This window comes from Meriones unguiculatus, chromosome 2 (assembly GCF_030254825.1).
Source record: "Meriones unguiculatus strain TT.TT164.6M chromosome 2, Bangor_MerUng_6.1, whole genome shotgun sequence".
Lineage (NCBI taxonomy): Eukaryota > Metazoa > Chordata > Mammalia > Rodentia > Muridae > Meriones > Meriones unguiculatus.
Window position 1 is genome coordinate 127,479,053 of NC_083350.1, and position 17,009 is coordinate 127,496,061.

The following is a 17,009-nucleotide window of genomic DNA, read 5'->3' on the forward strand; positions in this document are numbered from 1 at the left end:
AACTTCTGAATACGTATTTTAATAGTTGCCGATTCCAAAGGGTACGTGATCCTAGAGACTCAAACACAACATAGCATTAATCCACTTAAGAATGAACTCGGGAAGATTTGATAAAAGGAGTGGAAAGTGATCTTTCCTGGGTCAGACAACGGTACTATGGGTCTGCCTGGACTTACCTACACAACATGCCCACCTCTTGAACCTTTCGTTTTGCCTTTGGTTGGTCAGTAATTTTTCTGTTTGTTGAACTTTGGCACGGCCTGGGGACTGAGCAGCAAGACAAGCAAGTGTGGGAACTTGTATGCTGACTGTGAAGACAGAAGCTGGGCCTGGGGATCCCATGCCTCCTGCTACTTTTTATGGATTGGATATAGGAAGCCACAGAATTCTTCAGCTGTGGGTAGCAGGCGGGATGTAAAAAAAAACAAAATAGGAGGTAGTTCTTGGCCCGAGGCAAACACCTATCTATGTTATCTTCCTGTGAAGTCAGCATCAGCAAGTAAACTAAAGCTTGGTGTTCAGTGAGACCGACACATCTGGAGTTAGTTGAGCTCATGAGCCTCATTTCCTGACCCAGCCATGTCAGGGGACACCACCACCCCAAAATGTGAACACCAAGGACAAAAACAGCAAAAGCACGCCCACTTTTGAGAAGCTGGGATAGACCTGAGAGCACCTTGAAATAACTGACCAGAACTGTACACAGGAAAGAATGGAGCACCCTGCTCCCCTCTGCTGCAAGCTTGAAGGATAAAATTAAAGCAAAATTACTAAAGATAAATAGAATATCTTGAGAGCTCAGATTTACTAGGCATTTCTTCCCTTAAACTTCATTTTTTTTTAATTCAGAATTTGAATATTTATAATAAAGAAATAAATCCCAGTTTGTGAACACATTAGCAGAATGGGCTGTTTTAACGTCTCAAGCCACCTAACGGTCTAAAAGTCTCTCCAGGTTTAACCAAGCGGGGATATTATTGATACCAGAAATAGATGAGAAGTGAAATTATAGTTAGAGAAGGGGAGAGGAGTAAGGTAGGACATTAAAATTTTATTCTGAAATTATCTCTGGCCACAACAATAAAATTTAACAAATATTCACTAAACAGTCTTACTCCCGTCATCAGCTGTACAATGCATACAGTATCATAGAACTGGCCACTAGGATTCAAACCCACTAGAACACTTTCCATGTTAAGTGGCGACAGCAGCATCTCACAGAAATTTGTACATACATATATACAGTCCACATTCAACCGTTTTCACATATTTTCAGTACACACAGTTGCAGCATTATTACAGTCACGTGTCTAAGTTGTTGCTCGATAAAAACCCAAGCCACTGCCTAGACGTAACATATACTCAGCAGCCGAGCTGAGTATAATCAACAATGAATCTTATATATGCCCACAGCAGAGAGATGTACAAGCCCCTAAAAACAGAGAGTCCACAAATACTTTTGTTTTTAAATGCTACCACGGCATTGTGTTGGGCAATATTAAAACCTTTACCAACCCAATCAGTTGTTTATTTTTAAAAAAATCTTCTGCTTATTCAAGAAATATTCTTGATGAAAAAAATTACAAAAATGAATGTTCTCTTTAAAATAATTCATGCTTTTAAGATTCCAATATGGCCCAATGCTACTGATGCCAAAGTGTTTGCTAACATTCTGACAGAATCATTTAACATGACTCCATACCACCCAGTAGGTTTAAAAGTGGCTTAAGTGCCTTGCACCCAAATTGTAAAAATCCCTGGCCATCCTTACTAGAGCCAGGCACATAAAAAAAGGAATGCACTTTGGTTCATACCAAATGCCCTGGGATTAATCACACTATAAAATTAAATGGTTTGAGGTAAATTTTTACAAATACAGTTGATTTTTGTCTAGTGTTAGCATAACAAAAAAATATCATTTAAAAAAATCAGTCTGATGTTAAGATACAACAAAGACCATCTTTAACCCCTTTAAAGACAGGAATTCCGGGTGTGACTAATCAATGGTTATCTTGCTCAGCGCCCAATGACGATTCACGCCTTATGATTTCTATTAAGGCCTATAAATCTAAATATTTAAGACAGATGTTATCTTTGCAGAGGTGGCTTCCATCTTTACTACCTCTCTTTCAAAAGAGTTAAAGAGGCCAAAAAAATGCATGCCCTACAAATGGCATTCAGAACAAAAGGCACATTGTTAACACTAAGGGCACAATTTCTCCACTATGATGTTAATCTATATTGTCTCGCATCACTCCGTGTTCCACTGTTGTGCTAAGAACACTCTGGTAGTTAGTGCAAGAAGCGGAGTCAAATGAGACTGCAACCAAAGACAAGACGACACTGTGCTATTCCTAAATCCGAAAACAGCTCAAGACATCCCTAGACAATGGTAACCTGTGAGACCAAGGACCGTTTCCAAGCCGACTCCTAGTAGCCTATCAGAGCCCTTTATTTAGGTTTTAAGATCACAAACAGGCAACAGTTTCATTTTAGACACAGTAATTAAATCAGATTCTCCTCAAAGCAGATGTACCAGTAAATGCTGAAACATGGCGGCTTTTATGAATAAAGGAAATCTCACTGCAGTTGGGAAATAAAAGGGGGGAAAAGCCCCAGAGCACTGCACATAATAGTTTACTTTAAAGTTTCTGGTTACGTGTGTGGAGAAAGCTGTTCACAAATGTTCTGCTGGCATCCGAAGAACGAGGTTTTTTTTTTTTGGGGGGGGGAAGACAAGCAGTTTTAGTCCACTAAACTGTTGCAGGTATGGTCACTTTATAGGGGAGTTAGTAATGGCAGGATCAGGCTCACACAGCGACAACTAAGTAACAATAGGAACAGAAAAGGAACCTTGAAGGGGGAAGATAGCTCTTATATATTTTTAATTTATTTTAATGACCTAAAGACACTGACCATCATTAAGAGACTTGTAGTTTTACAAAGTCCCCAAACCAAGTCTGTCTATTTCTTAGGCCTTTAGGCCGATTTTTAAAAATAAATACACAAAATTTTAAGTCCTATAAGCCACTGATTGGGGGTACTGTCACATGAGCATCATTTAGAATGTAACTTACTGACATATTATTGCACTTCACAGATTACACAGAAATGTGTATAGTATGCTAAAGAATTTGACTAGGGGAAATAAGCTATAATTGCTAAGTACAGAAGTACAAATTAATTTATCAATGACATCCTTAAATAGTAAAGCAAACAGCGATATCACTAACTTATTAATAAGCTAATCTTATTACTGATTTTTGGCAAATATTTGAAATAATTCCTGAGCATATTTTTCCACCATCAACTGGCAAAGCCTCAAGATAAGAAAAATGTTTTATTCAAAATGACACTTTTTATTTGGTTCTTTCTTTCTTTCTTTCTTTCTTTCTTTCTTTCTTTCTTTCTTTTTAAAGTAAGAGAAAACATAGAATTAAAAAAACTTAACCGGAAACTTTCTTGGCCTCACTGGGGACCATGCTTTAAGTCCTTGTAAATTGATTTACAGGCAATACAATAATATCTGTGCATATAAAAGATTATTTATCCTAATTTTTACTATCCAAAACCTATTATCCAAACAGGCAGAAATCTTTCTCTATTAAATTGCACATACTAAAAATTCTTTCCACGTGCCTTGAAATTGATATATATCACCGTTCATACATTAGTGATAAAATACTGAAATTTTCACTGTGAAAATAATTATTCAGAGAAGAAAATATTCTTTTACCTAACTCTCAGTTACTCTTTCAGGTAAAGTGTCATCCCCACAAAAATCACTCAGTGCAATCCAAAAGAAAGTAAAACTCAACAGGGGGATGCAGCGTCTGTGGTTCTTCTAATGAATCAAAGAGTAAGTCAAACCATTTAACTTGAGGTTGAATTTCTCCTCCTTTTTCAACCCCTTTTCTTTCTAACGAAAGAGTTGATGCTTTCCCAGGCTAAGGGAACCTCCATGGCACCTGCACTGTGAACTCACTCCGGTCGGCTAAGTTTTCTTTGGAACTTTGGAAATCCCCACCTTACATAGCTAGGCCGCTGTTCTTTTGGAAACTGGGGTATGAAACTGTGGATGTAATGGCAGCTGAAATGTCTCTCTGTATTAATGGTCTGGGATAGACAGCTGAAGGAAAAGGACAAACTAAATGCAGGCAACAGATGTGTGTGGTAAAAGAGGGGCAGAGACAAGAGAAAGGGAAGTTGGGCGTGGTGGGGGAGGGGGGCAAGGGGGTGGAGATAAAATTAGGTGAAAAAGCAATTCCATAACCAGAAGGCTTCCTGATTATGACAGCTTGCTACCATCCCAAAGCCTGGGGAGGAATTCACACATCTCAGTTTCCATTTATCCACTAAATGCTGCTCAGTGGCTTAAGAACATCAGGATGTGGAGTGGGCAGTTTAAAACCGGGCAATCCTATTTTGTAACCGTTTGAACACACCGCAAGGAAGAGGAAAGTCTCTGAAGTGCAGTTTTTCTTAGAGACTCTCATCCTCAACTTTCTTCTTCTGCCTCCACTCAGACCCAGATTGATTTACAGAAAATGGAAGCAAGGCAGGACGAACGCCCCTGTGTGAACCTGGAGCCTGGAGGGAGGAGGAGGGCCCTTGGGGAGCAGGACGAACCATGAAAGCGTTGTGAATGTGTCTGACCAATCTGTAAATGTGTGGCAGTCATGAAGAAATCAATGGCCTGCCACTGATGTGAGTGTTCTGCCACACTAAGTACAGTAAGGCTCATCATAGTTTTAGAACACAAGGAAGGAAAAAAAAGTTTCAGAAAGTATAAAAACTTAAAGCATTGTCCCCATGTATTTTATAAAAACAAAACAAACTGTCTTACATCAAGTGCTGAAAAGATACAAATGAGTCGAATTATTGAGCAAATAAAAACAGGTCTGAGCTACACTTTTTCAACACAATAAGGCTCAGCTATAACGCATTTTTCAGATTGCCAGCATCAGGGGACTGGAGCTCAGCTAACGAGTTTCGGCAACACTGTCCTCTGCTGAATATTCCCATTGGCATCTGTCATCTGTGCCAAATTAGTCCTCAGCTTGGAAGCTGAGCTGGAAGGTGGAGGTAACTTGGAAATGGAGGTGATAGCACCAGTACTGTCCGTGACCCTCTTCACCGCTGTCTTCTCCCCGGTCGGAGGCTTTGGCAAGCGCCTCCTGAGCCAAGGGTGCCGCAAAGCCTGGCCCGGGGTCATGCGGACCGCGGGATCCCACTCCAAACACTGTTTTAAGAAGTCAAGGAAAAGAGGATCATCACATCCCTTCAGTGCGTTCCCCCACTCTCTGCTCTCTGGCGGACCCCTCAGTTTCCCTCTCCGGGATCGGCCTCCATTGAGGACCACAGAGCCATCTGAAAGAGTCGTGACAGTGCAGTATCGGGGGTAACCCTTGGAGCTCACGAAATTTTTGGCTCGTTTGGAAGCATCCAGGAGTTTCTGAGAGGGCATGCCCAAAAGCTCGATCATACAAGCCAGCTGGTCCCCTTCATCCTCCCCAGGCAAGAGGGGGTAACCCGTTAGGAGTTCCGCGAGGATGCAACCCAGGCTCCACATGTCAATGGGCATGCCGTACCTGGCTCCGAGAATCACTTCCGGAGCCCGGTAAAAGCGTGACTGGATGTACGTGTAGACGCGCTGGTGCTCATAACAACTGGAGCCAAAGTCGATCACTTTAATACTGCTTCGACCCTGCTGCTTTAACAAAATATTCTCGGGCTTAAGGTCACAGTGGATTATTCTGTTCTTGTGCAAAGCATCCAAGCACTGCAGTATCGAGTGAGCAAACTTGCGCACCAGAGGCAGGCTGAAGCCCTGGAACTTATTCTTCTTGATGAGCTCGTAGAGGTTCATACTCAGCAACTCGAACGTCATGCAGATGTGGTTGCGGAAGGTGAAATTCTCCAGCATATGGATGACGTTCATGGTGTTGTCCTTATCCTGCTTCCGGAGGTGTTCCAAGATCCGGATCTCCTCGGCCGCCTGCCGGTGGAAGCGCTTCTCGTTCCGCACCATCTTCAGGGCCACGTGCTGGTGGACTTTGTGGTCATAGGCCTTGACCACCTGCCCAAAGCTTCCCTTCCCGATGACCTTGAGGACCTCGTACCTGTAAGCCACATGATCATGGGGCACCTGCACGTATGATCCCTGGTCATCATCATAACCACCGTTGTTGGGTCCACCCGTCATGCCTTGGCGCTTCTTTGCATTTGGACCCAAGAAATAGATTTCAGGGTAGCTAAAAATCTCGTGGTGTTCAAAGGCTGTGAGTTTTTGCATGTATTGCTTCATCGCTTGTTCAGGTGTCAGGGGGGTGGCTTTCACCTTCCCCATGCCTTCCATGGACTTCAGAGAGGTGGAACTCCCCTGCCGTCTGTGAATGCTCTCCAGCTGCCGCTCCGGCACCACAGGCAAGCCCGTCTTGCCCACCGTCGTAAGCCCATTTGGTTGTGTTGTGAGCACTGTCCTTTTGTTACTGTTATCCTCAAACAGCTGCTGAACCTGGATCTGTCCATGACTGTGGCTGCTGAGGTGGAGGTGGTCATTCATGGTGTGCTTACCGCCGCCAATCTGGAATTCAGACAAGAAGCATCAACAGAAAGGAATCGGCCTGTCTCTCCAAAGGTCATTTTAGTGGTCGGGCCTCATTACCCCACTCCCATCTTTATAGTATGCAATTTGGTGTGGACCCACAGCCACAATCAGTTTTCCTAAATGGAAAGTGCTCTGTGCCCGAGAGGTCCCATGAACATAACAGCAGAGGGAACGAAGAGGAATGCTGACAGGCGAGACAGTGAAGGAAAAGGAGAAGAGTAGATTGGGCAAGGGTGGCAAGCACAGGACAGCCCCAGGAAAGCCACACCTACGTAGCCTGGGTCCTTGGAGTAAGTTTTCCTAGAGGCAGGGATCAAGCCTTCATATTATCATTCTGCACCGAGTGCTTAATGATAGGCCTGGCACATGGCAGGTGTCTTAATCCAGATCAGATCTGGAAATGAAAGAGGTAAAGCGCCATCTACACAGCTGCCCACACCCAGATCAGTGTCTTCCATACTTCATTTGGGCTTTCTTTATTTACATGATGATCGGAACTACATTTGTCCAGCACTCTCTCGCCTATCTAGACCTCTTCCAAAAACACCTTGTGTTTCTTTCTTCCCTTGAAGTTCTAATTAACCTAGGAACAACCACAGCAACAAACACAATATGCTTCTATCGACATTCTCATGTAGACACCTGTGCCCTAGTTACCTTGCAAACTTCAAACCTGTTTCTGACAGTTTCGGGGTGTTGCTGACTTTATCAGTTAAGGTCATTCTGTCCAACAAGCTGAGCAACTGCCATTCAGTTTGGGGGCTCTCCGGTCCACACCTTAGAACCCATGCATGTATTTCCACAGACTACTGGGATACTAGGCTTTCCAACAAAGAATGATGTGACATTAATACTGCCTCCTTGACAGGACCTGGAGTTACCGAACAGACAAACTTCTGGGTGTGTTCCTTAAAACTTTCTAGATTGGGGCTGGAGAGATGGCTCAGTAGTTAAGAGCACTGTCTACTCTTCCAAAGGCCCGGGTCTAATTCCCAGCACCCACATGGCAGCTCACAACTGTCTGTAACCCCAATTCCAACTTGGATCTGACACCAAGGTGGGAAGATCCGATCTAAATGTGATCTGCTTTCACCCGTGGGCCGGGGTCCCAGACTGAATAAGCCAAGTGAGCCAAACATCATCATTCACTCCTCTCTGCTTCCAGCCTGCAGAGGCAGTGTGACCAAGCTGCCTCAGCTTCCTGCCACCATGCCTTGACTGCCATTACAGTATAACTAACCCTTCTTAAATTATCAGCCTAAATAAACCCTTCCTCCTTTAAATTGCTTCTTGACAGGTATTTGCTCACAGCCAAGAAAACAGTAACCAATATAAATACAAAAAAAGAGGGAAGAGAGAGAGAGAAAGAAAAGAAAAGAAAAGGAAAGAAAGAAAGAAAGAAAGAAAGAAAGAAAGAAAGAAAGAAAGAGCCCCCCATTTTCCTACCCTGGATTGGCTTGGGATTGCCTTCAGGCAGCCGGCTGGGAGAATTTTTACTTGAAATCTCAGAGAATCAACTTGTGATCATAATCCACCTCACTCATTCAACCAACACTAAAAAGGGACTAACTACAAAGTGGCAGGAACTCTGCCCATTGGGAATTTACAGTAAATGAGAGGATTTCTTTTTCATCAGTACTAAGTCCTCCGTTTTGGGTTATTCATACTCCTGAAAGAATAGAAGTACTCTGTAGAGTAGCATAGTCATTCAAGAAATGGTTTGGGAACACCTAGATTATAAAATGAGATCCCAAACCTTCCTCATTAGCAGACCACAATCTTCACTTTTTTTTAACTGACAAACAAGCATAATGATCACCTACAAAGAGAAACTTTCTTGTATACTTCTAGAACAGAAAGAAGCCAGTCCTTGGAACTGTGATTTATAGGACCAAGAATTTTATTTCTCAGAGAGATTTTTAGCAGATTTCTTTATTGAACTCACAGATGATAGTCCATATAAGGTGACCTTATGTTCCACTAAGATAACTGGTATCTTTTTCGACTTCAAAAGCAAGGCACTCCATAAAATACATTAGAAAAGCCTTGAGCATATAAAAAAAAAGTAATATAAACTTGTTTATTATCCTTTCCGTCTCCTTCCTTACCATCTTCCATCCTTTCATTACCCTTTCCATGTTTTTAAGACTCCAGAGTTAGCCAAGGACTTGCTAACAAATGCTAGCCTTGGGGGTTGAGGAGAACCAATTTTTCCACCACCTGCCTCTCAAGTGCTAGGGAGCTGACGTGCTCCCTCATCCATCCATTGCTTTTCTTTCAAAGCTTCATTCATCTCTGTGCTTTTCCTCTGTAGTCTTTCAAACACTAGGAATGAAAGGACTCAAGATTTTAAATCTCGCTCTTCAGACCAAGAAGGAGGTAACTTCAGAAGAAGCTGAATTACCCAGCTCTGTGCTACAAAACTCATGAAGCACATTAAGGGCAAAATCTACCTTGAGACTTTAAGGATTCCTAAAATGCTAGCAAAAAAAAAAAAAAAAAAAAAAAAAAAAGGAAGCTTTTTGAGCATCAAGAATTTACTCTGATTTAGGCTATTACATTTACTTTTTGTATGACCCAAAAAAAAAAATTATTTCAAGTATTTTAGTGGCCAGAAATAAAGAGGTCGCCCATCAATTGGTCCACCACCTTTCTTACAACTAACTGCCTTCTCTTGGTATCCTTTTGCAGTTATCAGCTATGACCCACTGCTGATGAGTGGCTTTCCACTCTTACAATTTCCTGGCCAGTCCTGACCACAGCTGGCATGTCCAGAGCAACCTTCATTACTGTCATCCAGGCTATCTTGTTTGGCAGATCTGCCCATCCATGCCTCCTGGACTCAAGCCCCTTTGCCCAACTGCCAGTGAGTTTCTATTCACACAGCCAATTCAAACAAATTGTAACTTCTCTTTATAAAACCAAATGTTTTCTTGTTATCATAATCCTCAACTTAAATAACAAAAAAAAAGCAAACAAACAAACAAAAACCCCCAGAAAACTCCTCTTTCCAAATAAGCACACTCTGACTGAATACCCGGGAATCCCTGACCATGTATACCTAGAAAATCCTCTCGGCATCTACCCCCTTTGCACATGACCATGAAGCCCCCCAGGCCTACTCTCTCATGCCCCTCAGTTACATTTCACCTTATACTGCTGTTCTCCCTGCGACAACAGAGGCAGATGTGCGGGCAGAGGAGGACACACATGTGCAAACACCCTGCTTCTTAATGAAACTCCTCAAATCTTTCTCCATGGGGTTTCTAGAGTTGGCAAGTACATACTGTCCACCAGAGACTACACTTGCATTGGCTTGTGGTCCAGGGCTACATCCCACTACCACAGCTAATCCATGTCACCGAACACATCTGGCCTGAGTCTTTCTGGTCTTCCCTAACCACTGGTATCCTTCTAAGAGGAACAAGGTCCAGGAACACCAGGCACTGTCATGCCCCTCTCTTGTGGATGAAGTCAGCTTTTTAAGAGCCCAGAGAATTTCACACATAACACGAATCCAGCCCCACCAGTTTCTGTGTGACCTTGGGCATTTTACCTAATCTCTCTGAACTGCACTGTCCTGGTAGGTAAAAAGGTCCCAAGCTACATCATTAGAGATACTACAGAGACTAGAGAGTTGTAATGTAAAGCACTGGTGCCTTCCTAAGCAGGCGATGGCGGTCGCACTGTCCTCAGATGCTGCTTCTAATCTCCTTTCCAAACTCCAACTCACTCTTCAATGCTCAGAATTCTCACCTCCTCTGCTCTACTAAGCCACACTCTCTGTACCTACAGTGCATTGTTTTCATCATTAATGCTTCATTTTGCCCTGCTTTGACAAAAACTGCACCCATCTATCTGGTCCCTGGCAAAAAACTACAGGGAGAGGGTCACCTCTTATTCTTCTTAAGTCCTCGATAACATAAAGTCAGGTACACAGTAAATACTAAATGTCTCCTAAACAGAAGCAAACACATCAATCAAGACTTGTCTCTGGGAGTCATTCTTCAGCAATAGTGTTTGTATCTTCAAAAGAAAACATGAAGTCAACACTGAGGGAGTTGGGAGATATCCCAAGAGGCCCCAGTCACAAGATCTTGCTGGGCCTCGGAGGCCAAGGACAGCTGGTTAAAAAGTACCTATAGCAGGTAGCATAACAACACCCAAGAGCCCTTACACATTCCAGGAGTTAGAAACATTCACTCGAAGGTTCCAGCCAAAAGATGACTTTGGGTCTCCAACCATGCAGGACTGTGAAATCACAACCAAAACCATATGCACAAAACAGACACATGAGGCACAGGGACACCCAGAAAAGCCAGATATTCCAGGACCAGATCATAAACTTGAAGGCACTGAAGACCATTCACTCCCATTTCAGCCTCTTGGAGTCCAAGAGAGTGGATTGGCCTCGTTTGTTTACCGGATAGGTTAAAGCGACCGTACACCCCTCTTCTCATCATGCAATATTTTAGTACTGAAGATTTTGTAAGAACAACGGTCTAAAGAAGTCTGGCACTTCATTCTCCTGAAATACCAAAATGGCAAGCAACAGATGCTTCTCTGTGCTAAGGCTTCTGGATGTTTTAAAATCTCTCAAAGTCATCTTAGAAATGTTGTGTGCTGTTACAGGAAATAAAATTGAGGAGTTAAAAAAAATCACCAATGAAGAATTCAAACATTAAAAGTTATAAACATATATACCAATATTTTGGACTTTACAGAAATGAAAAGATTTCAAAATATTTTGTTATCTCCCACAGATTGTTATTTTTAAAAAAGGCCAATGAGAATTGAGATACTCATTGTTTTTTACTTTTAGGACAAATTGATGTAAACTAAATTACTACAGAATAAAATAAAAGTCTCACAAAATATAGAAAACAAACTACCTTGGAAAATTCCAAAATCATAATCCTGTCATGTGTTTAAGGGAAAAGATGGGCGAGCTCCTCTGATAAATCATTTTTCACTTCTTAATGTCCTTTCTCCCCAGCTCATTCCACAACAGTTTTTCCCAGGTATAATTGCTATGGAAATACACACATAAACACACATTTATAACGAAGCTAATACTGGTTCCCAGAACTAGTAGCCCCAAATAGTGTATTAAATGCAGACTCGGTAGGGTGTATGACTCGGTAATAGATATTTGAGTTGTCTGTGGACTCCTGACAGCTAGGTTAACCTGTGGAGTCTACATCCATAATGGTAAAAATGGTAAAGAAAATGCACAAGAAAAGCCAGATAATCCCCGTGGTCCTTAATGCTCCTCATCTGGGAAATCTGTGATGTTCCACAAACCAAGTCAAAACTAACAACATTTCAAACACAAAATCTCGCCAAGCACCTAAGGATGCAGAGCAACTGCAGTACACCCTGCAGTTAGGGACGGCCACGTCACACACAGGCCACAGCAAAAGAGAGGCGACTGTCCCCTGAAGTACCTCCATGTCTCTTCCTCTCTGCTGCCCCACAGGCTATTCTGCCCGTGGCAACTTTTGTTTCCCCTGGTTTCATTACATATTTCAACTGCAAAGAAGTTCTGATCAGGCAAAGGCCATCCTTGCAAAAACGAACAAACAAACAAACCTTGGACTCAGATGCAAACCAGGTTATTTCTTTTCCAGTTTACATCATATCACATGATCACATCAACATATGAGGTGGATGCATTTTCCAAACTGCAGATGATTCTAAGCCAGCCAAAACAACAGAAAATCCAAACCTCTACACCTTACTAGGATGCCCTTGCAACAATAACATCCCTCCTACCTTCACGCTCTCCTGCAATAGTCCATCCAACCCAGAGGAGTTAATCCCTGTGTAATCAATTCCCAGCTCCTAGGATCCACACGGCGAAAAACAGAATGAGAACTAACAACAAAACGCGTCTATGAAACTGGTCCACCCCTCTCTTCCAGTTCAACTGAAGTCTGCCCTCTCATCGAGTTTCCCCAGGATAAACAAGTTTCAGTCATACATGACCCCTTGAGATGCTCCCTGAAGGCCACCAACAGCGGGTGGGTGCCTTCAAGCAACTTTCTCTTGGCAGCGAAACCGCATGTCCTGCCAGCAACCTCACACAGAAACCATCCTAGGGTGCTCACACTCCCAGAGACCCTCTGGGAAGGAGACCTTTGAAACCATCACCTTCTCCAAGTGCACACCTCCTCCAGGCTCGCAACCACCATCCAAAGGCCATCGCTGGGAGCTGAGGAAAGGTACATGCTCAAGTCGAATCCAGCTGGCCAGTCTCTGCAACCACCAGTCCCAGGCTCAGCTCCCCTTCCGCCCAAAGACCTCAAGGGACCACAGCCCTCCCTCGTCAGTCAGGTGTCCTTCTCCTGCTACCTACAAAGCAAGCTGGCCCTAGCCCTTTGAATATCCGCGTAGAGAATCCTACAGGGGGGTTGTTTTGTTTTGACTACTGCTGTGGTTCTTATTTTTGTTAATGTTAATTACAATTTCTGCTGTGCTCAAACCTGTAGCTCTCATAAAACATGCTTACACACGCGGGGGACAATTGGCGGGTGCTCCCTGCTGGCTGGAGTCAGGCCTCGGAGGCTCTTTGGGGGATCGATTTTCCGGGCAGGGTAGCCTGGCTGTCCCCTAACACATATGTTTCTATAAATATCCACTACCCCTGGGGTTGGGAGGAGATGTTTACCGGGTCGGGGGATGGGAGCTCTGGGAAGCAGAGATGAAAAGAGAGGGAGGGAGGGAGAGAGGAAAGCCGCAAGGAGGAAGTTCCCAGGAAAAGGAGCTCGGGGTGGGCGGGCTCCAGAGGGAAGCAAGGGGCCCACGCCACGAATCTCCTTTGTGGCAGCAGCTCGGGGCTCGCCCAAGTTGCGGAGGGCGGCGTCGAGGACAGGGCCCTGCCAGGGGCGTGGAGCACTCGGCCCTCTCTTCCCACAGTCAGAACCCCACAAGCCAGGGGTCTGCCTGGCGCCCTCCCGGAGCCGGGTCTCACCGTGTGGGCGGCGGTGGTAGCGTTGCTGGCCCGGAGAGGCGGCAGGGCGATGGGGGAGGGCGGGCCGGTCCCCACTCCGCTTCGGGGAGCCCCCGCGCCGATCCCCGGGGAAGCCTGAAGCTGGCGAACGGCGGTGTCCCCTCCTCGGCCTGGGAGCCACGCGCGGGAGGAGACAAAAGAGGGTCAGGGTGGGGGAAGAGAGCCACTCAGACCCCCCTCCCCGGTCCCCGCCCCGGTGGGCAGCGAACCCCTTCTTCCCGGGAGAAGATGAAAGGAGACACCCGGCCCGGGGGAGAGCCGGCGGCGTGCGGGGGAAACGAGGGGGGTCCGGACGCGGCTCCCCCGGCGCGCAGCCGCCAAGCTGCAAAGTTAAGTTCGCGACCCGGAGGGGAGCAGCGCCGGGCTGGGGCTCGGTGGCCCACGTCGCCGGGTCGGGGGAGGGGAGGGCGGGCCACCGAAACGGCGCAGCGGCGGGGCCGCGCTCCGGACGCCCCTCGCTCCAGCCGCCGGGCGCACGGCTCCCCGGGACCCGCCGACGGGGTCCCCCGGGGCCCTTACCGGTCGGGTAGGCGGCGGGAGCGGCGGCCGAAGGTTTCCTGGTTAACATGGCCGCGGGAGAGGAACGTGCATGGCAGGCAGGGCTGCCCTCGCCGCCGGTCCCGCCGCTAGTCGCCGCCGCCGCCGCCTCCTGCTCGCCCCTCACGCGGGTCCCCCGCGCCTCGTCGCCGCCTCGCCCCCGCTACAGCCGGACGCACGCAGTCCGCCGCATCCCCTCGGCCCGGGCCCGCCGCCGCCGCGAGCCCCCCGCTCTCCTCCTCGCCGCCGCCGTCCCCCTCGTCCTCGGGCGGCTGCTGCACCCCCCGGCCCGTGCACATGCCTCGCCCTCCCCTGCCGCGCCGCTGGCCTCCCCGACTCCTTCACATCGGGGCCGCGGGGGAGCGGGCTGCGGCCGCCGGGACCCACTCGCTCGGGAGCCTCCTCCCGGGCCCGCGCGCGTCCGCGCACGCTCGCGCACACGCTCGCGCCCGCGGCTCGCTCCCGGGGAGGCCGGCCCCACCCCCCTCCCGGCGAGGCCCCGCCCCGGACTCTCCCCCGCCCCAGCCAGCCACACAGGCTGGCGGCCACCCCACCCCCACCCCGCCACCCGCCACTCTGGGAGTCCCTCCCCCTCTGATCATCTGCAGAGCTCGCCCTCCGCTCCCGGGCAAACTGCGGCTCCGGCTCGCCCTTCGCCTCCCCCTGCGGCCATCTGCCGGCTCCCGGGTCCCCCCCCCCGCGCCCCTGCGACGCCCCTCCCGGCGCTACGGCGCAACCTACCGCGGCCGACCTCCTCCCGAAATTGCTGCGGAGACCCCTCCCATCTCCCATCACGCCCCTAAACACCGCTCCCAAATGGCTGTTTCGGGACAATACTGCGACCCCCCCACCCCCGACCCCTGTCCCAGTGGCCCAGCCAGCCCCTCTCTCCCCAGTTGATCGTGGAGGGAACTTAGTTGTCTGAGGGTCACCTCGGAAAGTAAGGCCCGGAGGAGGGACTGCGGCTGAGCCTGGTGACCCAAGCATGGACGAAGGAAGGGGCTGCCCTTTCCACCTCCACCGCGGCCACGCAACGCCCTCCCTGATGCACTGACACCGAGTGACCGCTGCCCTCCAGTCGCTAGGACAAGGGGAGGCAGACAGGCGCCTGTGGACCGCAGCCGGGGTAGCAGTTGGCTGTGGGTTGCTAGGCAAAAATAAACATCAGAGACGCCTCCCATTTCCTTACAACTCCAAGCCTTTGCCCAGCACCGCCGCTGGCTGAGACACACCTTTCTTTCAGCGCTCGGCAGCACCGGTGCGGCGTCTCTAATTCCTCTCATCCTCTCCGAGGAAAAGATTCTTTTTCCCTTTCCCTTCCCAGACACGTGGAGAATCCCCCCGCCCTCTGCGCTACTGGTCTGTAGCCTGTGTTTCCCAGGAAGAACAAACGTTTGCCTTCCTGTCACACACCTATAGTTTTGTCCTGCGTGGGGTTTGTGGGGAGCTCGACAAATCCCTGCAGGCAGACGGGAAAGAAAAGTTGGGCAGCCGCCATGAGTGCACTTCCTTCCTGGGAGGTGCCTAGTCTCTGAAGTGCTCCTGAAGTCCTGTGTCCATTCCTTTCTGTCCTGCTCCTCGTGTCTCCAGGTCGTTGGGAGTGCAGGCTCCGACTAGTGCAGACTTCAGTCTAGAGAGAGGTACCTCCTGCAGAGTTCCACGGGCTCTGCTGCTTGCAAATTGTCATAGCAACCTCCCACAAAGATCACCTCGGCTTTATACAAATGCCAAAAGAACCCTACTCGGCACGGACTGACCCTCTCGGGCTCTGGAGCTCCTACCTACCGAGTGATAAGGGGGAGAGCGCTCTGCTATGGAAACCACTGGCAAAGAGAATCCCACCTTCGGAGAGAATGAGAGAGAAAGAGACAGACAGACTGAGAGGAGAGACAGACAGAGACATAGAGAGGCAGACAGACGGAGACAAACTTCCTTCCTTTTGGGGGTCCTCTCCCAGGAAAGTAGGGCCGCGGTGTTATATTAATAATCAACTCATGCTTAACAGAATCATGACCTAAATTGCTCCTAGCAAGAAATCCCTCTCTGTGCAGATCACAGGAGTCCAACTACCTTCAAACCCACAGGGGAAAGCTTGAGTAGAGTTCAGAATTAACTAACAGAAAAGGGTTACTGAGTAGCAGAAAAAGGACTACAATGTATTTGAGATTCTCGGTGTGGTTTCACTATTGTTCCGCTCAAGCTCTGCGCACTTTCAAGAAAACTCACAGGGTGTTTCCCTACTCTCCTTTCTAAACAATTATTTCCTTACCATCTCCCTGGTTGAGCACTCCATTACTACTGACGTTAAAAAAAAAACAAAAAACTGTTTTTAAAAATAAATTTCAATATCAAGTTATCTGCACAATATTTTAAGCAACATTGCTTTGTAACTAAATAAATAAGAAAAGTTCATAAATGAGAAAAATGTTAATAGGATAGTAGGCTCTCACTTGGTTCCCAAGTCAATCACATTAATTGATTAAAATAAGTAAAAACATTCTTTTCCAAAGAAAACATTTTTTGCTTAAAGAAAAGGATGCATGGCATGTTTAGAGAACTTTAAAATAGAATGTCTTTTACTTTTTGACAATTTCACAGTGAAAACATTGTACGTTGATCATAGCTAACCCAACTCCCCTCCCAGCCCCACCCCCACCCCCCCCCCCCCCCCCGCATCCCAGCTCCCTCCACTACCCTCTCCAAGAACTCCCAACACATCACTCCTTCTTGGCCTCCCCTTTTGTGCTTTCCTTTCCTTTTGTTTTGTTTTCCAGAGCCCACTGCGTCCAACTAGCTCTGCCTGTTAGAATGCTGACTAGCCTTACTTGGCTCGGTCCTGCGCCAGGAGCA

General features: G+C 47.2%; 1 protein-coding gene across 1 annotated transcript; it reads right to left on the bottom strand.

Moving 5' to 3' along the window:
* Positions 1 to 1,031: 1,031 nt before the first annotated feature.
* Positions 1,032 to 14,594, bottom strand: Dyrk2 (dual specificity tyrosine phosphorylation regulated kinase 2). Its single transcript, XM_021655651.2, has 3 exons — positions 14,142 to 14,594; positions 13,584 to 13,732; positions 1,032 to 6,586 (listed from the first exon to the last, which is right to left on the bottom strand). The coding sequence occupies exons 1-3, from the start codon at positions 14,188 to 14,190 to the stop codon at positions 4,979 to 4,981; spliced, it is 1,806 nt and encodes a 601-aa protein (XP_021511326.1). The 5' UTR covers positions 14,191 to 14,594; the 3' UTR covers positions 1,032 to 4,978.
* Positions 14,595 to 17,009: the final 2,415 nt, after the last annotated feature.